General features: G+C 36.2%; 1 protein-coding gene across 3 annotated transcripts in view; it reads right to left on the reverse strand.

Moving 5' to 3' along the window:
- The window catches only part of gli2a (GLI family zinc finger 2a), an 81,719-nt gene that overhangs the window by 22,619 nt on the left and 35,578 nt on the right, over positions 1–23,522 (reverse strand). For 2 of the 3 annotated variants that reach the window (XM_051906221.1, XM_051906220.1), the window contains exons 3-5: positions 13,593–13,695; positions 6,319–6,521; positions 2,872–3,051 (exon numbers count right to left, since the gene is read on the reverse strand). In XM_051906221.1, coding sequence (XP_051762181.1) covers positions 2,872–3,051; positions 6,319–6,521; positions 13,593–13,695 — 486 coding nt within the window. The remainder of the gene's footprint in view (positions 1–2,871; positions 3,052–6,318; positions 6,522–13,592; positions 13,696–23,522) is intronic. The other variant, XM_051906222.1, reaches the window with a different exon arrangement.

Below are 23,522 nucleotides of genomic sequence, written 5' to 3' on the forward strand. Positions count from 1 at the left end.
CGTGATATCGAATTAAATGGAATTGTTGACATGATAATCGTAATCGAACTGAATCGTAAGACCAGTGAAAATTCACACCCCTAGTAAATTAGTTAGCTATTTGTACTTGCCAGGGTTATTATCGTTAACTAAAACTAAAAACATAAAAAAAACAAAACAAACAAACAAAAAAAAAACATTTTTGTTACATGAAATAAAATAGATGTAAACTGAAATAAAATAAAATATAAAACCAGCAGTTAAGAAAGCATCTGATCATAGCGATGTGGATATGTTTGCACGAGCTCTGCAATTCGGCACTCCAGTCAAGTCATGTTACGTTTATTTATAAAGCACTTTATAAAATAGATTGCTTTAAATCAAGCATCTTTATAGTATTAAACACGAAAAGTGTCAGTGTCACATTCAGTTTGAATTACAATTTCAGTTTATACTATAAAGCAGCTCTCCAGTGTGTTCATGTTTTTACCTGCGGATGTCTGACCTCGACGGACTGAACAGAAGAAATGAACTGAAGAAGATTTCCACATCAAAGGTGGCGGAGCCTCAGAGCACACCTGCGTATTACGTAAAAATAGCCTGATTTTGTTCAAAATGACATCACACCAGTTCTTTCTTTGATTTCACTTGAAGTATACTGAAGGTCTTATGGGTGTGGAATGAGGGTGAGTAATTAATGACAGAATTTTCATTTTTGGGTGCACTAACCCTTTAAGATGTGTGGCTGGACTGGATCAAAGCAAGAGTGTGTGCCTGATTACTTTCAAATTAGCTATTTGTACTGCCCAGGGTTATTTTCATTAACTAAAACCATAAAAAAATTTTACTTGAAAAAAATTAAATGTATGCTGATTTAAAAAAAATATATATTAAAAACTTGAAAAAGTGTGAATTTGTGGCACTAAGAGTTACTGTGGGTGGCTGGACTGGATCAAGGCAAGCGTGCGTGCCAGCTTGATTATTTACAATCTCAAGTTTCCTGTGCAGACACCCTATACTGACTTCCCCCTCATCCTCTCTCACAGAGTTACCCATTCACAACACTGTATTTCTCCCATAAACTCTGGATGAGAGCCGAGAACCTGCTTGGCACCGTGAGACAGACCTGCAACCTACTCGCCCTGGTTCACCCCAAAAGATTACGCAACGACATGCAATCGCGATCCTCTGGGCATCTTTTAACAATGGCACCTTATTGAGCCAGGAGTAATCAGTACCTTACAAGATCAAGAACATACACCCGTCCATTACATGACTAATTGGATCACATTACAAAGAAGCAGAAGGGGGTACATAGCTGCCATAACACATCCTTGAAAACAAAGAGCAGAGATGAAAGACCTGGCATTACAGCCATAGCAAAAAAAAGATGTCTCCCTCCAAACACTGTATTTCCCTTTTAAGGTGAGGTTGGAGGGTAGTCGAATGTTACTTATAATAACACATCACACCTGCAGCCCAATCTGAATTAGAAGCTGTAACAGAAACGCCTCGTAAATTGTTGAGATGGCTTATGTTTACAGCCGCTTGCCACGTGAGTCATGTTTTATACACAGGTGAAGATTGAAAGACTTGTTCTTTGATGTAGAAAGCTTCTCATCTACTATTTTTTTTACACTATTTTTCGCAGAGTGTAGCAAATTAGTTAGCTATTTGTACTGGGCAGGGTTATTATTGTTAACTAAACCTAAAACTATTAAAAAACATTTTTGTTATATAAAATAAAATAAATTAAATGCTGAATGAAATTAAATATATATATATAAAATTAAACATTTTATTTCAGCCATTTTTTTTTCACTTTCGTTTTGTCTAACTTGAAGTATTAAAACAAATAAAACTTTATAAGCTAAAACTAATATAGACCTTTAAAAATATCAAAAGCTAATAAAAATGACAAAATGACTAAAACTTTATTTAATATATATATATATATATATAAAAATCTATAATAGTATAACAACGATAGTAAAATAACACTGGTACTGACTGCATCTAGTTATGGTCCTTTAAGTAAGATTGCATTTTATTTTATTTTTTAATGTTTTTTTTAAATGTTTTTTTGATGATGATGATGATGATGATGATAATGATGATGTCTAAAGTTTCAGCGCTAATAGTGGCACTAAAAAGAATTGGAAAAATAAAGATAATCTCCAAACAGGTTTTCCATACACTCCCCCTGTTTGTCCTGCTCGATATACAGGAAGTCCAAATCAAAACACCATTGGTTGAGTTAGAAATTGACATGTCGGCCCATTTAAACCAACAGAACAATATTTTGAAAGCACCACAAAGCCACAGTGTTTACACCATTGGAGAAGCAGGGATCCAAATAAAAAAAACTTTACCAGGATTGGGAACCCCTGAACTACAGTATTACAAAAAAAACATGAGCATATTTAACTGCATGTTGCCATCTGAACAACGAGTCAGTGATCAGATTGATTTAAAGCCCACAAAATATTCAACGAAAGTATGTGAATGCAAATGCTTCTGGCTATAATAACTGGCTCATTTTTGTGTACTGTTGCATTCCGAAATGTCTCAGACAGCAATTCAAGCATGTGTTGCTTTCTCAAGAGTTGCTATAATAGATATTGGAATAAGCTTTGCATAAATTAGTTAAATTAGTGTAAACTGATGACTGCTAATCAGATGAAATCTGACTAGGCCACAAATTAACACAAAGTTTTCCTTCTTTCCTTCTAATATTTATTAGATTTGACATTATTGTCGCAAATATATATTTTGTCACATTTGCGACTGTTTCAAGTTGCAGTTTGGGATGCTGGGAAATCAATGCTTACTTATAGCTCTCTTCACATTAAACAAAGTTAGAAGAAAGCATTGCAACAGAGTGTAACTCACTGTCCACTGGGCTCATGTAGTCAGGAAGGTGAGCAGCTGCGGCCCCCGTCTGCATGAGCAGGTCTCCATAAGGACTGCGGTGACTGGCGATGAGGTGATAGTACTCTGAGGGATTGGCCCCAGGTGGAGGAGGGGGCAGGCCAAACAAGCTCCGCTCCTTCAGGTGTTCATGGGTCACTGCTAAGACAGAGAAGAGTTTAGTATTTCAGGAGTCACACACACATAGAGGTAGGGGAGAGTAGGGTTGGACGCAAGGCCTGAAATTAACACTCGCCAAGCAACAATTGTGAGTAAAAAATCAGTGTTGGCATGAGTATATGGAACAGTATCAAATCGCCAGTTGGACAGTAACATTTTTATGAATTTTAACAATGCAAATATTGGGAGAATATAAACGTGAACAAACATAAACAACATTCGGAACAGATGGCGGGCCAGTGCTGCACCGTCTCGAAAGTGCAAGAAGACACGAAAGGGAACTCAATTCATTTCTCACGCGCTGTGTGGGAATTTTTGTGCACGCATATCCGAATACCGAATTGAGCTCTCTTTCATGTCTTCTTGCGCTTGAACAGACATATTTAAACAAAATTACATCAAAATCCCATCTTGGCAAGTATCCTCGTAAACATAGTCAGTTATGTCTTATGTCTACGTAAACAGTTGAGAAATAAAAACGCATGTATATCAGTATATTGGAAAAACAGACGGCAGCAGGAATGTTAGGCTGCTGTCACTTTAAGAACTAATGCATAGAGCACAAAATCACACTGCTCTTGACTGAATAACTTTTTGTAACTTTAATAACAAGTTGTCACATGACCCTATACAGTATTTAGATATGGTATACCATTTCTTATGATAGATGTACATGAGAAAAGTGGTAAACATTTTTTGATTTTTAGTGTCAAAAAATGCTTACCATTTTTTAGTTCTAAAAACACATATGTATAAAACCATGTAAATTATTGGGCTAAAGATTAGCCATGAATTATTCAATGAAGCATTTTGTGTCCCAGATGCTTTGGGGTAAGTTGTGCCAGTGGCTGAACTAATATTGATAGTAAGCTATGCCTTCAAATATGAATATTACAAATGCTGAGTAATGTTGGAAACTGTTTCACAAAATTGAAATTATTTATATGATCAAAAATACAGTAAAAACTGCTTTTTAAAATAACTTTTCTATTTTAATATACAGTTTATAGCAGACATCTTGAAATATGCCTAGAAGTAAAAAGGGTCTCTTTGCTCTCTCCTTACCCTTAAACTCCTTGCCTAAACTGTAACACCTGCACCTAGTAAACCCCAATCTAAAGGTGTCAAAGGCAATGCATGCAAGTAATATATTTATTTTTCTGTCTGCTTAGGTCAGATAACAATTAGTGCCTCCTACGTTATTTCCGTAACATTCGCCTACGACGAAGAAATAACAGCAGTTCACACCCATGCTGCTTAAGTTATGGGACACTCAGGATGGGGGGGGGGGGAGGGTGGGGGGGGGGGGGGGGGGGTTCCACCTCATTCTTGCCTGCTTGGCCATTCATACCATAACAGCTCTATCAGGAACAATTAGGCCCCAGCGAGGTTAAAAAAGAACAGGCGTGTGTTTGTGCTGGATTCATGGCAGAACAAGGCCGTTTATTTTCTCCACGCTCGCTGGATCGTATAACTGCGTCCCTAGAGGGGCTCAGAAACGGTGTGAGGAGGGGTGCAGCAGAGGTTGGGGCTGAAAAAGCCCTGAGGCAGTGGACCAATGAAGGCAGATCAGCAGTCAGAACACTGCTCTGGGGCTTGGGACATCTTCAGTGATCTTGGTATTAGCAAGTAGCATGGTATTTTACGCAAATCACTGAATTAAATTCTTTTATGCGAGACCTTTTAAAGTGTAGTAGGTGAACTGCTGGGAACAAAGTGTATATGAAACTGTCGAAAAAAGGCTTTTTAGTTTTTATTTGGATTCATTCAAGCTCAATTCCTTCCATTATCTCTGCCGCCATTTAAATCACCAACACAATCTTTTCCACAATGCTTATTTAAGTGTGAAAGCAGAGCCATTACTGCCAAGAGATTGCGCTTGGTGACTTATCTCTGGTTTGGGCTGCTCGTCCCAACCTGTTATAGTAACAGGGCTGAGAGGACCATGCTTTTGGCAATGGAGATAATGTGTGGGAAATTGTTTTGTTTCTATTTGCGTATTCAGGTTTACATGCCAAGTAAAAGCAGGTCTACAATAATGTTTTTTTAGCATACTAAATGTCCAGGTCATTGACACAGTAAAGGAGATAAACAATGGTAGAAAGCTTCTGTGGTGTTTGAGTTTGTGGAGGAGCAGAACCATTAGCTTCTTTCCTCCTTGACCAATGTTTGTATTCTTCCTCCTAGATATACTCCCATAAACATAAAATCCATTCTCAGGTGGTACGATGGGTGATTTGAAAGTGCTCTTGGACACTCTAATGTCATTCAAAACCTATGTGACTTTTTAATGTTTTAAGTAAAGTTAATGTACCTGGCTGACGTTCTTCTTTTTAGCTCAAAATAAGACAATAGATAAGATGTTCAAGCCATAAAATTAAAGTGAATGTTTCCCAGGAGCTGTCAAGTGCCAAAAAAAATAAAATAAAAAGCACAATAAAAGTATTGTAAAAGTGCTTTGTTACTATCTTTCCTCACATATTATCATACGGCTTCAGACTATTTGGATTACACCACATGAATCACATTTATAGTGCTTTTAGTCATTTTTGAAGCTTGGTCACCACTCACTTCCATTATATAGAAATAAGCAATTTGAACATTTTGTTAAACATGTATTTTTGTTTTTCATAAAAGAAAGAAAGTCATATGGCTATAGAAAGACATGAGGGTGAGTAAATGAAAATTTGAATTTATAGCTGAACATGCACTACAGTTAAAAAGTTTGGGGTTGGAAAGAGGTTTAAATGTTTTTGAAAGAGGTCTCTTATGTTTAACAAGGCTGTATTTACTTGATAAAAGCAGTAATATTGTGAAATATTATTGAAAGTTAAAATAACTGTTTACTATTTTATTCCTGTGACGTCAAAGCTGAATTTTCAGCATCATTACTCCAGTCTTCAGTGTCACATGATCCTTCAGAAACCATTCTAATATTCTGATTTGGTGCTCAAGAAACATTTTTTATTATTATCAATGTTAAAAACAGTTGTGTTGCTTAATATTGTCGCGGAAACAGTGAATAATTACTATTAATCATAAAATCCCAGGATTTTATGATTAATAGTAAATTCAAATGAGCAGCATTTATGTGAAATAGAAATCTTTTGTAACACTATATAAGTCTATGTCACTTTTGATCAACTTAAAGTGTCCTCGTTGATTAAAAGTATTGATTTCTTACTGAACGGTAGTGTATTTGTCAACGACAACAGCACACTGGCACACGGAGAACAATATGACACTCACCGTCAGCGGGGCTCAGTCCTCGTGCTGCAGAGATCATGGAGAGAGTGGGGCTGCTATGGACTGATCGCAGGTAGTGCTCCATGTGTGGGTTGACATACGGGTGTGGTGGGTTGAAGGGGGATTCTCCGGTAGCTGCAGCGTGAGGCGACAGTCGAATGAGAGAGATATCAGAGATAACTGGACTGCCAGCTAATCCATGAGGTCTAGCAAAAGACAAAGAAAAAGAAGACAATTAGTTTCTTACACAGAGACAAGCTGCCACACAGTTTAAGTGCTTAAGAGTAGCGTAATTAGGGACCCTCTGTGCAAATCCATGTCTTAAGTTCATGCAAAAATACTTTTCACAATCACTATCTTTATCACTGTGTCAGTGACAGACCTTAATTACTTCACATTTAAAACAAGCTCAGGACTCATTATTAAAGTCATCAGAAAATCAAAAAAAAAAATATGACCATTTACTTCCTTAATGCATATTCCTGATTTTATGGTTCACAATTCATCAACTTTCCATTTTAGACGACATCACAAATCCGTCTGGCAAACTTCTGGTACCCAACAATTCAACACATTTCTGATGGATAAAATCAAATCTCACCCAAGATTTTTTCTCCTTGAATATCCAATTTCACTTTGAAATATGTTGCATATTAAAGTAAAATAAAGAATTAAAATGGTTCATAAACAGTGTGATTCGGCAATCTACACTTCAAAATGTTGTCTTGTTTTCCATTCAAAATGTATAAACATTCTCAAAACAAGATAATTTTACCTGAAAATATATCTTCAATTATAGAGCTCATCTAACTTCAGTTTATTTTTCTTACCTTATTGGCAAATTGTTGTTTTTCTTGTTTAAACGATGTTTCGAGATTTTAAAAAATGTATTAAAAATGATATACATGTGTATATACACACACAAATATAAATAATTATTATAAATAGTTTGTTTTATTTATTTTACATCTCTCCCTCACACACACACACACTACATTCTTGACTGAACTTAGACTGCTAGCGAACAACTTCAGGTCCAGATGTAACATCTGGAAGCACCGATTGGGCCAAAGGGTCTTTACGGACTGGGTTTGGGCTTCAGACCTTTACTGTAAAACTGTTTGTTTTTTGTTTTTTTTCCACAAAACCCAAATATAGACAATCTACTCCTCCCTTTAAGCCTGAGGTAGTGAACAAGTTGAAACTGAGAGCTGTGTAGTACATGGTTGGTTGTAATGTTTGCGTGGGATGGATGTCTCTGAAGACACACAAGCCTGAAGTGTTATGATGAGTCTGCTTAATACTCCTCCCCCCCAGTCACTGTTTGAAGAGGCTGATGTGTAGAACAAGATAATGGGGCAGAAGTTCACAGATAGCCCACAGGTCATGGCGAGGATATAAATGTGTCACGTCTTGGCAGGTATCTGCGCCGCCCGCACGCCAGTCCACAGAACACCAGCCAGGAGGCAGCTGTAACTCTAACATTTCCTGAAAATAGAGCACACATCTCTGATCTTCTGTAGGACTTTGAAGAGTTGTTTGTATGTGGTTCCCTCAACAACATATTAGTGTACAGTGGTTGAACACTTGAATGAGAACCTGATGTCCTACATTTACATTGACGTATATGGCAAACGCTTTTATTCAAAGTGAACCCATGACCTTGGCGTTGCTATATTGCCATAATCTACTGTTTGAGCTACAGGAAGGTCATGAAAGAAAAAAAACAGCTGGTTATTATTGCAAAATAAACCCAACAATGTGATTTGGACCCTGATGTCACACTGATGTCTGACTGGCTAGTACTGTGTTTGACCAATCAGAAGTATTCGAGAGAGCTCTTTGTTGCAGTTGAGTCCCTAAATGGAGCGCTCTTGAACACAGAGGGGATGTCAGACAGTGTTAAATAAAGCAGACCTGTCTATGTCCCCATACTACTTCACTTTCCACTGGGAGAGGAAATGACCATGCGTATGAATCAGAGCTTGCGTTCCACAAGGGTGTGTTCTGCGCTTGGACTGCAAATTATGGGGGGATGGTCGGTTCTTCTGGAGATTTGATGGCAAGCAGACTACAACTATAGCTACACATTCATTTTGTATTGAGGAAAATTAGACCCCACTCAATGGGGGAGAAAAAAAAAGCCTTTGCCCGAATGAAAGGGGAATGTTTCTTTTATAAAAGTGTAGGTTGTTTGACATGGGAATGAAGAGGATTACAGATGGCCTCCATCAAAATGCATTTAGTTATGTGCCAAATACTTAAAGTAACAGTTCTGTCATCATCTACTCACTGTCATGTTTTTCCAAACCAAGGATATGTTTAGTAGAAAGTTCAATCCTGCTCTCTTTTGCATACAATGAAAGTGAATGGTGACCAGGGGCTGTCAAGTTAAAAAAAAAAAATGACCAAAAGCACCTTAAAAGTATCATATAGTTAAAATTACTATATTCTATGGGTGTGACGATACATAAAACTGACGGTTTACTTTAAATAATCAAGACATCACTAACAAGTTAAGTAAAATATAATGAATATATAGGCTTATATAGTAACATATATTTAGCGAAAGAGTTCATTTCTCTGGCGAACTAACAAGCTGAGGTAAATGCTATGTGGACACGCTGTTTACAAGCTGTTTTATTTACGTCTTTCCACCATTGAAACACTGATTGAGCGATTACTCGAGATATTATTCATTTCAGTAAGTTTTACTGTATCTTTCAACATACCTTCAGATGTTCATTCATGTTTATTCTGTAACTAGTATTAAAGAGGAAGAGATGATCACGTTCACTCATGCCCTGCACTGCTGGTTGAAATGAGACGCCTGTACAGTGATCTACCTGAATCGTAACAAAGCACTGTTTGCCAGAGGAGAACTGGCCCCCCGACTAAGCCTGGTTTCTCCCAAGGTTTTTTTCTCCATTTTAACACCTATTTGCCACCTGTTTGCCACCTGATGTCACCTGTTGGAGTTTGGGTTCCTTGCCGCTGTCGCCTTTGGCTTGCTTAGTTGGGGACACTTGACATTTGATATTCAACAGTGCTTTGCATCTGCATACATTGACAGCATTTTGTTTAAGAGCTGCTGTGCAGCCAAAATTATATACCATTTATCACTGTAAAGCTGCTTTGACACAATCTGCATTGTAAAAAGCGCTATATAAATAAAGGTGACTTGACTTGACTTGACTTGATCTGTCATGCCACATTCTAGAGCATCAAAACTGCCTTTTTTTGTTTGAATTTCAGATTAAATGGAGAGAATTTAAAGGATGACACTTTATTTCTTATCGAAAGTAACAAAATGTGGAGCTTATTGCGATTATTGGTGGTTAGGCTACAATTGTATTCATCGTGTAGGTTACATCCAATGGGCCAGGGCTAGGAGGGGCGCGTTTGTATGCCGTGAGGGTATCACGGTTCGTACTGTGGGTGGTGTATCGTGGTTTTTCGGTTCGGTTTGAATATCGGTTATTGTGTGGCTTGTAAATTATTATGATGCATATGCACATATTCAGATTACATACAAACAACATTTGAGATCCAAGGGGAAGAATTAACTTCAGTAAATAACTTAAATTTTGGTCTGTTTATCACACAAAGCTTATCTATGACTTCATAAGACTTTGAAGAGATTCTGAAGAGAAGTTATTGAATTTATGATACATTTTTTATAGCTTGACAGCCCCTGATTACCATTCACTTTTATTGTATGCAGCAGAGTGAACATTCTGCTTAACATCTCCTTCTGTGTTGCACTGTAGAAAGACTAAAGGTTTAAAATGACATGAGGGTGAGTAAATGATGACAGAATTTTAAACCCCTGCTTTAATACATGCATTTTTCAAAAAGGGATAAACCGTTTTTTGTACCTTTAATGAGATGTGAGCAAGGCCTACAGTGACTATCTGAATGGCGGGTATCAGATGCATTATGCTTGGCACAGTCTGGCTTCATCTCAGTCTCTCATTTATACCATCTCTGTTCGGAGGCCAACCTGCACCCAGCCGGAGTCGTGCTCAGTTTCCAGTAAACGCCTGCAGACTACCAGGCTTGTCCTGTTGCCAACTTTCTGCCATCAACCTCCTTGAAAGGATAGCCATAAAGACGTCTCTGTTCTTGAGGAGCTGAAAGAAAACAGACTCGCCATACACAAACCACCAAATCCTCCCCCCATTTGTGGAAGGGGAGGGAGGGGTAGAAGCAAGTGCTCAAAATTAATATTCGCCTGCAATAGTGCAATGATTTTGCAAACTGCCAGCAAAGATGTGTTATCTGTATGTGGCCATAAGCATGTGTTGGTTGTTATCTTGACCACTGACAACAGTATGAAAACAGATGGCATCACCACAGGAAATGTCATGATGGTTATATTGCAATAATTATTTTGACCATCAGTGTCAGTGTCCCAAACTGAACATAAACGGATGTCAATTAAAATGGTTAATTAACATACACATATATAAAAACATATATAAAATCCCTGACTAAAGCTTAAAGCCAACATGAAACGCCATTTGCAACCCTCTTTACTTTTGTAAAACAAATAATGCAAAATAAGTCCAGCAATGTGCTTTAAAAAAGTAAACAGGATACATTTTGATTTCATGCCAACTTTAAGCATAATGTCATTATGAATTCTCAGCATTTTTGGCACATAATTAAATATTTTGGGTAATATTTAGAGTGGTTTTGAGGTCTTCCCCGCAACAACTGAACTACTATGGGAAAGTATGTCAACAACAGTGAGAGGCAACTCTTAAATATACATAAACACATATTAACCCAGTTTTGGGTACATTCCCACATTTCTCAGTGTTTACCAGACAGTCAAAATCGACAAGACAACATGTCAGCGCATAAATAAATCAGGAAAACTGCTCTGGGTGTTTGAACCCTCAATAATAAGCCATTATTTACAAGTTTACCTGTCAGGGGATAAGAAAAAGTGGGCCCCTACTGACAAGAATGATAACCAAGGTCTTGTTGTTACGCCCTCTCTCTGACAAGATGGTACTTGAACAGTTGAGGAGACCTTAGTCATAGACAGGGTATGTCATGGTGCATTTAGAAAGCTTCTTCTTAATAGCTACCTGTCATTTTAGAAGTCTTCCATCGTAGCACCATGGGTGGTACCAGCCCATAGTAACGAAACACAATAACTGTCTCCATTTGACATTCTTTTTAGTGTCTGTATTACTAAAAAAAAAACGTCAGCGACTGATGCAATAATTTTGTGAATTTTGATTCAGAATATGCATATTCCCTGCTGACTCCAGAGAGAATATCAGTATGCCACATCTCTGGTCAGGTGCTCTGATTTAGATGAATCACATCTTATCCCACAGAGACTGCCACTGGGGCAGCCGTGGGAACCTTTTCCAAACTCGATGCATGCTCTCCAGTCGCTCCCTTTCTCTGCAGTATTACTGCATGTCCAGAACTTACAAAAATGCATTATTTACCATCACATTAACCAAAAGATATGTGCAAAGTTTCCCCTCACTATATAGAAAGATTTATTAGATTAGACAACTTCTTTTTAGTACATTCATTGGTTTGAAAAAATGTTGGGTGGTGCTCAATACCATTGCAATCTGAAACTGTTTTCCAAAAAGAAAAATGCTTTTGAATGAATAAGGGAAGATGTGTTTTTCTCATTCACTCTGCTGTCATTGAGGTTCGGGGGAAGGAAAGCTAGATTCTGAATGCTAATTGCTCTGTTTACATGCTGAAATACATTCATCTTCAAGATTTGTCAGCTCTTCCTATTTATGTGTGTAGAGAGAGATTTAATTGCTATGGAAAATTTTTTTGGCAACCACATATCTGCAATATCTGAATATACAGAAACCATTATTTTGATCTGCAGGTCACAAGTCAAACCATCACAATTGGCAGTGTTGTATGACAATAAATTAAGAAGTTAATACTGAGTAACTTAAATCTTAGACAAAATGCTGCCATTGCAATACTGTAATGGCATGCCTGAATGAATCAGTATGTTTGAACAAATCGGTTGAATTAATTGACTCAATGACTCACTTATTGAGTCCTTTGTTGCTACCTATTGGTGTAACAGTGTAACATACAGAAAGAGATACTGAAAAATCCCTACTACCAATGCACAAATCTAATTGTATTTATTTATTTCGCAAATGTTTGTCTAAATGTTCATCTAACAACTACTCTTACATATGGCAAAGATGAATATCCTAAGTGTGAGTATAAAACCTATGTATCTTGTATCATGAATCATTCTATAGGATCCGTTCACTAAATCAGACCCTTGCCACTGCACCTCCAAAAGATAACACTGTGCTTAATTTGCTGTGCATTATACATGTAATTAGGTGAATTGGGCACAGGCAGTGAAAAGGACAGCAAAATCAAGGTCTTGATGAATTAGGGGGCCTCTGTCAAGGCCAAGTCACATTAATCAAAGAAGCCAGAGTACAGAGAGAGAGAGAGAGAGAGAGAGAGAGAGAGAGAGAGAGAGAGAGAGAGAGAGAGAGAGAGAGAGAGAGAGAGAGAGAGAGAGAGAGGGGGGGGGGGGCAGGAATTCTCTTTCTCAGGCTGTTCTAGCTCCTGTGATAAAATGTTCTCGTGTCGATGGGCTCACAGTACGTATCGCTAACAAGTTTGTGATTTTAAATGCAAATGCACAGTTGCACTGATTGTTTCTCAGGTTAGTCTTTGTATATGTGGACATTTGTATATTATTTTTTCTATTATAAATACATTATGTACATGAATGTGAATGCCTAACCTGATAAATAAAATACTTCAGAATTTCTTATTATTTGGTTTGTCTCTTGCTTTTAATATTATTTTGATACCGAAGACTTTCTTATTATTCCCAGATTTAAACAGCAAAACATGCCAAAATTGTTTCAGTAAATGCCAGACTCACAGATGCTGTCCAAAACAATGAAATATTACAAGGATGAGAGATGCTAACATTCTGTCAGCTTAATAATAAACACCCGTTTTGTCTGTGATATGAAACTGCTTGAATCGTTGGCATTTGTTTCTCACTACTTGGACGTTTGTTCTCCATGTGCTGCACATCTCCGACTAGAGCTGAATAATCTTTTTCAGGCGGAAGACAAACGGCTGTACTGGACCTGACCTGACCACGGCACGTTCTAAATCTGTGTGCTTTATACTGAAGATGACTCAACGGATTATTTCTCTTTGAGACTTGATTAATGATGATTCCATCAATGCAGACAGAGGAAAATTAATGTCGAAGTGCTAAACAAACTTACCCATGCATGGGGTGCAGAGGGTGTGGCTCGTAATGGTACCTCCCCTCATGGTGTCGCATGTCGATCGGAATCGGCGTGTGGAAGGTTGAGAATAAATGAGGAGCTATGGAGTCAAGGACAGAAGAGAAAAAAAGATAAATAAGAGGACAGAGGCCAAAATACAACATGGCTATTTTGTGCAAAGCAGCTGTTCCTAAAATAAAATAAATAAAATAAAAATAAAATAAAATAATTCAATCCAGTGTGAATTTAGTATCACTGCAATACTATTATAGTTCTTATTAACAGTTTCAATTAGTTTTATTTTTATATTTTCATTTTAATTTTAGTTAAAGTTTTAGTAATTTTGTTGTGTTTTGTCATTTTTATTAGATTATATAGGTTTCATTTATATTTATTATTTTAGTTTTAGTTATTTTACTACATAAAGTTAAAATGAATGAAAATCAGAAATGTTTATTTGGCAACTAGCTGAAATAAAATAAATGTCATTTATTTCAGTTAACGTTTATTTTTATTTCAAGTAATTTTTTTTAGAACGGTTTTAGTTGTATTCAACTACAATAACCCTTCAAGCCACATTAAACACAAACATAATACATAACCCCATAGAAATAACAAGAAAAGGAGAAAAATAGTGTCCTGAAACAAATTCTTGTTCAAAAGGACTTGTTCACAAAGTGCTATGTAGCCTACTTTAAGCCTATTTAGAGTGTTGTTAGCTTAGCAACATGCTAATGTCAAACTATGTTTGATACAGTTTACTTGCAAGGCAGTTTACTAGATTTTAAGACTGAGCTTACAGACAATTTGTCAATATTAGTGGTCTTACATGTGCAATGAGTGAATTACAGTTTCTCATGATGAGTTTTTATTTGTCTGGGCTAAAAAAAGAGGACCAAAACATGGTTCTTCCTGTCATACAAAGGTTTAAGGAGGTCTTGTTAAAAACCAACATGCTTTCATTAATGACTGGAACTTATTTGTGGTGGTTATAGATTTTTGAGTAAGCCCTGTCTTTGCCTTAAATGTGTGTTTATCATTACTATTTGTTCTTAATGAGCTCCTGAGGCTATTTTTGGATCGACTCATCATCTCATCTCCTGTGCGTGTCTGTCTGTGCCCATTCCTCGCCTGTATTAAAATTCTTGGGCATCACATGCACCGGTGAGTCAGACTTGACCTGAGAACAGAGACCATGGGGGTAAAGTCTTCAGATCATTATCTCCTCCTGTGAGGAGATCAGGGTAGATCAGGGTGGGGAAGGGCCACAGGGGCCTCTCAGGGGCCCATCAGGAGGACACCTGTATGAGTCAGCATTCCAGAGCTGCCGCTTTCACTCCAATCATCACGGTGACTGTCAAGCATGCATTATTCCAATTCAAGATTAAGGAACGTGTCCAACAACCTGGGGACAATTCACCAAAATTTTCTACACAATATTTCATACACCACTTTACACCACAGGGAATGAGACCAGTAACAGTCAAAAATTTGGACACGCCAACTCGGACCATAAGAATTTTACATTATTTACTGGAATTGCATGTATGAAAAAGGCCTATCAAATAATAAAATCAGAAAATGAAGAAAAATACAATCCTGAACAACAAGAAATTAATTCTGTAGTAAACAAATGGACCCTTTTATAAAATTGCTGTAATCCAAGTATCCTTAAACATTTAATATTATTAAAATAAATATTATTAAATTCCGTTGCCAAATGCATACTAATTTTACCCAATTTACGAAGACTACCAATCAATCTACCAAATATAAAAAGTTTTATGAATAAATATAATAATATATAAAATTATATATACACAATAGTGGCCAAAAGTGATGTCCGGAGGGGTTATTATTATTTTTAATGACCCTACAAGTTTGATTAAACCATCAAAATATGAGGAAAATATGTTATATATATATATATATATATATATATATATATATATATATATATATATATATATATATATATTTAAATTTATATTTATATTTTAAGTATGAGGGAAGAATAAAAAATTTAACCTTGGTTAAGCAATTTATCAGACAAAATTATTTGGCAAAAAGACAAACTACAGCTAAAGGTTTTATTTTACTATGCAAAAAAAAAAATGCAAAGAAAAACTAAGAAAAAAAATTAACTAAGATTTTGAGCTGTAATATAGGCACTTTTTTTTTTTAAACCAAAGCTTCACAAAAAAATGGAGTATGTTAATGTACTTTGTGAGCCTGCATTAGATTTTAATGTTGGTATTTCCAGTGGAATTTGTCCTGGAGAAATGATCAACTCTTCAACCCCTTCATCACTGTCACAGTGGAAAGTACAACTGACAGGTAAGCAACCTACTTTACAACGGCAAATGCAGGGAGGGATTGATGGTGTGATGGCTTAAATCCATCTCAAAAGCTCAAAGTGACTGGCTACATACTTTCAGGCTGTAGTAGTGCGTTTTTCCTTGCCAATTAGGTGGACTCCCTTTCCTTGGTGAGTTGGATATTGAGAGGCATTTCTCAAATCCTGGTGTAGAGGCCAACGTAATGAGAGCTTGTGTGTAGGAGAATAAGCATGCATATCCATAACATATTCATTGATGCTTTGGCCAAGTATGCAGAATGTCAGCACTTGAGAAAGCCTTTGGAAACTCATGGGATTCCTGTGCATTTCAGAATGATGGGAACTGGTGCTGTAAAGCGTGGAGGATCATATATGAGCTAAAACGCTTAGTAAGTTGTTCATTACTCAGCTCAGTGAGAGAAAAAAAAATGAAAAATGTCATATAATAGTCATTCTCTGGATGGCAACCACTCCAAACACAACAACTGAGTAGACATCAATTGAATAACCTAATCTTGGATTCACTAACTCTGACAAGAGGGTGGGCAAGGCCTCATGAGGATGTACAGGGTTGGCCTGAGAAGGGCTTATTCTATCATCATTCATTGTTCTTGGAGCAAAAGGAGGACCAAAGTCCAGCACTCGGAAAGGTACACAGGTGTGATCATATGGTTTGACCCACTTTGTTCTCTAGAATGAAAAACATGATATGCTCCTACCAAAGGCAAGAGGCTTGTGCATAAATATTCTCCCCAAAACAGACTGTGGACGGGTTCATGAAAATTAAAAAAAAAAAAAAATAATAATAATAAATAAAAATAATAAATAATAATTATAATAAAGAAAATTTTAGATTAGTTTATAGCATAACCTTCAAGTTTGTAAGAATGTTTTTATGAATGTTCTAAATCTTTAGAAGCTCTCTTAAAATGATTTTTCAAGAACATCCTCATTTTATTCATTTTAATAATAAAACGACAGGTTTTGGCATTCTGATTGACATTTTGATTTGATTGAAATTTCCATAAAAGGAATAGTCAATTTTGATTTCATTGTGACTTTAAAGTTAAATTCAATTATTTTAATATATAAATATTCTGTTATGTGCATTGTAGAGTTAAAAATATTACATTCAAATGCGCATTGAAATTAATGAATGTAGACTTTTGAGCTGCAAAACTATCATAATGCATCTAATAAACTTAAATAGATTAAAATTGTATATTATATTTGATATATATATATATATTTAATGTTTTAAAATAAGTCTCTTGTGCTCACCAAGGCTGCACTTATTTGATTAAAAATACACAAAAAAACAAAACAGTAATATTGTGAAATATTATTACAATTTAAAATAACCATTTACCATTGCAATTTATTCCTGTGTTGGCAAAGCTGAATTTTCAGCATCATTACTCGAAGACTAAACATTAGTCTTCAGTGTGAAATGATCCTTAGGAAATCATTGTAATATGCTGACTTGCTGGTCAAGAAACATTTATTATTATTATTAGTAGTATTATCAATGATGAAAACCGTTTTTTTCCTCAAGGTTATTTGATGAATAGAAAGTTCAAAAGAACAGTATTTATTTGAAACAGAATCTTTTTGTAATGCTGAAAATTCAGCTTTGCCAACACAGGAATAAATTGCATTTTAAAACATATTCAAATATTAAACAGTTATTTTAAATTGTAATAATATTTCACAATATTACTGTTTTTTTTTTGTGTATTTTTAATCAAATAAATGCAGCCTTTGGGATCTTACTGATCCCAAACTTTTGAACGGCAGTGTATATACTCTTACGAAATTTATGAATGTATACTTTGAGCTACAATACAAACATAATGCATCTAATAAACTTGTAAGTAAAATTGTATTATTTTATTATACAATTTATAATAAAATAATACAATAATACAATATATAAATACATAATACAATAATACAATATTCCATCTATTAAATGTTTTAGTAAGCAGTATTGTTTCAGTCTCCCATTATAATTCTTAAAATGTGCAAAACATCCTGTCAGGACCTGGTGAGAACCTGGCATCCATGTTCTGTTGCAGGATTAGCTTGTGGTTTTATGTCCTCTTAAAGACAATAGCAGGTGGTAGACATTATCAACGGGTACTCAACGTAGAGGAAAAACATTCACTTTTCATGTCCGAACGGAGCCGAAAGACAGGCGGCTTTGTACTGAGAGTAGCTCATCTTTAGAGGAAGCACTCAAGAACAATAATAATATCCTGAGAGGCCAGGCAGCAGCAGTGTAATTAAAAAGGCTTTTCTGTCTCGCTCCAGGAACGAGGAGGGAGCGAGCAGGAGGGAGTCGATTCAGACAGGAAATTCCAGCAGAATGGCCTGGCAAGGGGCCTAACTACACAGCACCAGGCAAACCGCTCCACACCAGATCCCTAAGCTGCCTTGAACCCTGGGAAGCCGCAGGCCGAGTGGTAGCCACCAGTGGAGTCAGCCGATCCTGGTAGCATGCAATTTGTTCCCATTTTTGAACAACCTAGTGAGGCCTTTTTTGACTTAACGTCACACATCAGTAAGCAACAGTTAAATGCTCAGGGGAAGGAAAAAAGAGGCTTGTCTTCTCTATCCATCCTGCACCTGGGAAATGTCACACTGTATAACATCCCTATTTAGTCTGTGTTGATGGTTTTTTCCCAAGGCGTTAGTTGTGGCGGCAGAAGGATTAGGGGTTTAAGGGAGAGCACGAAAACCGCTTCCAGCACTGAAAGGAAGTATTAAGTAAATGGCTCTTCTTTTAACACCCCAGGGGCTTTGTAAAATGATACATTTCTTATTGATAGAGGATTTCTGGCAAAGGCCAAGTAGATTAAGTTATGGCATCCATACCACAACCATAACTGGTATACCTCTTGTTAACTGTAGATCCTTTAAGATATGTGTCAAATTAGAATATTGTAAGAGTTGCTTGCTTGTCTCTTACACTGAAAAGAAATTTGCCAAAATAAAAATAAAATAAAATCATTTTTAAAATCATAATAAAATCATTTATTTGATCAAAATACAGTAAAAATATTAATATCGTAAAATATTACAATTTAAATTTATGTTTTAATAGATTTAAAAATGTAATTTATTCCTGTGGTGGCAAAGCTGAATTTTCAGCATCATTACTTCTTCAGTGTCACATGATCCTTCAGAAATCATTCTAATATGTTGATTTGCTGCTCAAAAAAAGTCTTATCATCGATGCTGAAAACAGTTGTTTTGTTAATTTTTTTTGTGAAATCTGTGACATATTTTTTCTAGGATTGTTTGATGAAGAGAAAGTTCAAAATAATTGATTTATTTAAATTTATATTTTTGTAACATTAAAATGTCACTTTTCATCAATTTAATACTTGATAAATGAGTCGTTGATTAACAAAAGTATTAAAAAAACAAACAAAAGAATCTTACCCAAACTTTTTAAATGTGTATATAATGTTTGTTGACTTGGTCATAAAAATTTTCATTAAAAAGTGTTAGCAAAACAAAAGGTATAATATTAATGTTTGGGAGTTTTTTTTGACACAGTTTTCCTAATGTCATGAATGACAGAGGTTTAGTTTAGCAGGACCTATGTTTACAAAACTCTGTCATAAATACAGTAGCCCAAGATCCTCAGCAGACCTTATGTGCCCTTCCTGTTAATGTTTACAATCGCTGGCTTCTCTCTGGCAGTCTAAGGCCATGTCAAACAACTGGCCAAATCCATCCAATCACTCACATAATTTCCAGCATGCTGCTGGCCCTTATAAGCACTGAGAGCCAAATGTGATTTATTAAGCCTCTCTGAGGCACTGGACTAGTTACCTTAATTGTCTCGATACTTCTACAGTGTCTCAGTCCTGGGACAAAAGCTATCAGGGCAGTGGGGTCACCAGAAAATAACCCCAATGTATCACAGTACAAGGTATAGAGCTGGCACTATGTGAGTGTGTTTTGTTACACATTTAGATTTTCTTGCCACTTAGATGATGATAAAAGTCTCAGCAAGACTAATTATACACAAAGCTAATCAGCCACCTGATTTATCATAACAGTCATTAATCTTGTCATCGAAATTACTGACAAAACTATTTTTGTTTTATAAATAAATCAGATAATTTTAAAAGAAGTCTTATGTTCACTAAGGCTGCATTTATTTGATCAAAATACACTAAAACAGTAATATTAAGAAATATTATTACAATTTATATTATTACATATAAATATTATAAGCAGCAATTACTGCAGTCTTTAAGCATAATCTTTTAAAAATAATTTTAATATGCTGATTTGGTGCTCAATTAATATTTTAATTGGCTGCTTAATATTTTTGTGGAAACAGTGAAACATTTTTTATTTTTTTTTCAAGATTCTTTGATCAACAGAAAGTTCAAAAGAACAATTTTTATTTTAAAAAATAAATCTTTGTAACATGTTTCATTGTGAATTTTGATCAATTTAATGCATCCTTGCTTAATAAAAGTACCATTTTTTTTAAAAGTATATCTTACTACATATATATATATATATATATATATATACACACACACACACACACATATACACACACATCATAATATAATCAGAATACAATGGACTAAAATTAATAAATATAAAATGACAAAATATTAACTATATTTAAATGATATTTAAATCAAAAGTCAATGAACACTGAACACACATCAAATAAATGAACACTGAACACACATGTGTTTTGTCAAGATTAAGTTTTCACTAAGATGTCTATTATCTGCAGGGCTGTAGATATTATGAGGTTTCAGAATGCCAAAGCCCTCAAAACCAAAGTTAGTCATTTAAAATGGGTGGATTAAAACAATCATACTGAAGATCTGACATCCACATAGCATGCCTCAAAATCTCATTGGATGACTGGTTGCGGGGTCGCAGCACTGATATTTGTGGTTTTGAAAATGGCACTTAGACATCCTCTTAAGAGCTACTTTGTGCCTTTGGTGCTAGCTTGAATCAGTGATTTACTGCTCCTTAGAGTACACACTATCGTTCCTTACCCATGAAAACCCAGAAAACATCAGCTTAGTGTGATTGAGGGTTTCCAATACAGGCTCATGGTTATGCACTCCCTTAAGCTCTACAAATCTAAAAACGGAAAAGGGAGTTCATTTTAACATCTTCTCTTGGGAACGCTGGTCTCTATGGTGTTCCATGAGGCCCTTTGGCCTCTGCACTGCTGCTGATACAAAGGATGTCCATTAACACAATGGATGTACTAACAGTGGTCAGTGCTGCTTCAGCATTACTGGTCCACCAAAAGATTTTTTACAACAGGAACGATGGCCGTGAAGGAAGTATTCTCACATCAAGACAAAGCAGGAGCTCAAGAGCCACTGTGATTCATTTGAGGGAATCCCTGCTTGGGTTCACATGGGGGTGAGACCTTGTTATCTGAGATGTTTGGGGGGGAAAAAACAGCAGTGGACTAGAAAAAGTCAACACTCAAAATTATGAGATGATATTTTCCCCAGTGTTGCATAAAGCTGTGTTTTCCAAATGTTTTCCAGTGTTTTCCAAATGTTTTCGTGCTAAGGCCCATCTAGACCCGCTGCACCAAAAACTTCACTACAAGTTACTTTCATACACTGGTCAATTTTGAGATTTTGAGCAGTTTGCTTCCATAACAGGTCTTTTTTCAGACTAGTGGAATGACCCAAAATACATTTGGGTGTTGGAAAACACCCAAAATACACATTTAAGTGTTTATTTTATTATACTTTTTCTATTTGGTCTGTAGATTTCAGTTACAATACAGATCTTTAAAGGTTGTTTTCTCAAAATGAGCCAGAAATCTCCACTTTAATACTTACATATACCTATAACTTATACATATAACCTATAACTTATACATATAACTTTACACTTTTATTCCAGATTTTATTTTCTTGCCGTTTACATTAATTTCTGATTTGTGGAGTGATAAAATGAGAAATCACCTCTGTAAAATCTCTAATATATTAACAAAATGAAACAAGAAATTTGAACCTGAGAAAAAAAATGCCTGTATGACTTTCTTTATTCAGTGAAACACAGTGTTGCTGTTCATACAATGAAAGCCATCAGGGGCCAATGTTGTTTTGGACCCCACTGATTTTCATTGTATAGACAACAACAGTTGTTTATCTGTTGTGTTCTGCAGAAGAAAGAAAGTCATACAGGTTTGGAACAACATGTGGGTGAGTAAATCATTATTGGGTGAACAACGTTTTAAAACAAGACTTTTAAGCTCAGACAGAGGTTTATTAATAACTAGGTAATTTAAGTTAATAGTCCATTTACATAAAACAGGATCCTGCCTATCTAGCCAAACATTGGCCCTGGCTGCAACATCCTCTGGGGGAATTATGTGAAAGAATTTGTTGTAAACCCTTTAAACTGAAAACATCTGTGAAGGCACACTGTTATTGGTCTTGTGGATGCCTCAGTTGGGGGTCAGACAGGCTGGTAGCGGTACCTCTTCTTTGCCCTCTCTAGGGGGGCCCTCCATTTTCTGTTTGTATTCCTACTTCAGATGCCTCGGGCCACAAACGCTAAGCAATTCTGTGCTTTTCATAAACCAAAGAAGCTTTGGTCCATTCTCCATTTCGGCCTCTTTGTTATTCTTCTACACCCAGGCAGTGGTCTTCCTGGCAGGTTGGAATGAAGTAAGTAATCGCAGCAAAGCACTCATTTCTGTTACTCAGCATTTAACATCCTTTTTGTGCAATTCCAGGTCACAAATGCTTTGCCTCAATGCCACTGACAATAAGACCCCTCATTAAAATTCTTTTCCATTGTGAATGCATCACTTCCCGTGGATGAAACTTCCCCTCTTGCTGCCATATCCCCATGGCTCATGCCTTTCATTGCCATCCATTGCTTTTTACTCAGCCGTTTGGACCCTACATGCTTCAAAGAGTCCTGTCATTACCACCAGTGCTGAAATTGGCAGCATTCTTTACTTTAACCAGAAGCGTCTTGGCTCACGATAGCCATCTCATGCCATCACGCTGAGAAAGTGAGATGATTTATAGACGGCTGCAATTTTTTACAACGTTTACGACCAGGAAAGGCACTGCCAGCATCAGCGCCATTGGACACATAGATAATGAACTGCAAGGAAACGTTTCCCGTCAGCCTTCCTCTTTTCTGCGGATGAGAGGATTAGAACTCTTAATTAGTGCCTCCAAAGGGAGAGCTCAATTTACGGGATAGCAACAGAGTGCAGGGGGGGAGGGTGCAGGAAAATGTCTAACAGGCTGGAATGGGGGCCTCCCATTAGAGAAGGGAAAGGGGGATGGGAGGATGAGAGCTTCTTTCTCCCAGACAAAAGGGGTGCATTCTGCCTGTACCATGATTCACAAAGTTTTAGAAAAAGGGTGTACAAGAGTCTCAAATTCTGGATGACCCATGAAAAAGAGGGGTCATGGAGGTAATGAGCAACTTGATAAATGTAAATCAAAAAGATTATTCATAAGAAATAAGTTTGGCATCTATACAAAAGATACACATTATGTAATACTTGAGTTAAGAATATTTTAAAAAAAATCTTAAAACAG

Source organism: Ctenopharyngodon idella, chromosome 9 (genome assembly GCF_019924925.1).
Source record: "Ctenopharyngodon idella isolate HZGC_01 chromosome 9, HZGC01, whole genome shotgun sequence".
NCBI lineage: Eukaryota > Metazoa > Chordata > Actinopteri > Cypriniformes > Xenocyprididae > Ctenopharyngodon > Ctenopharyngodon idella.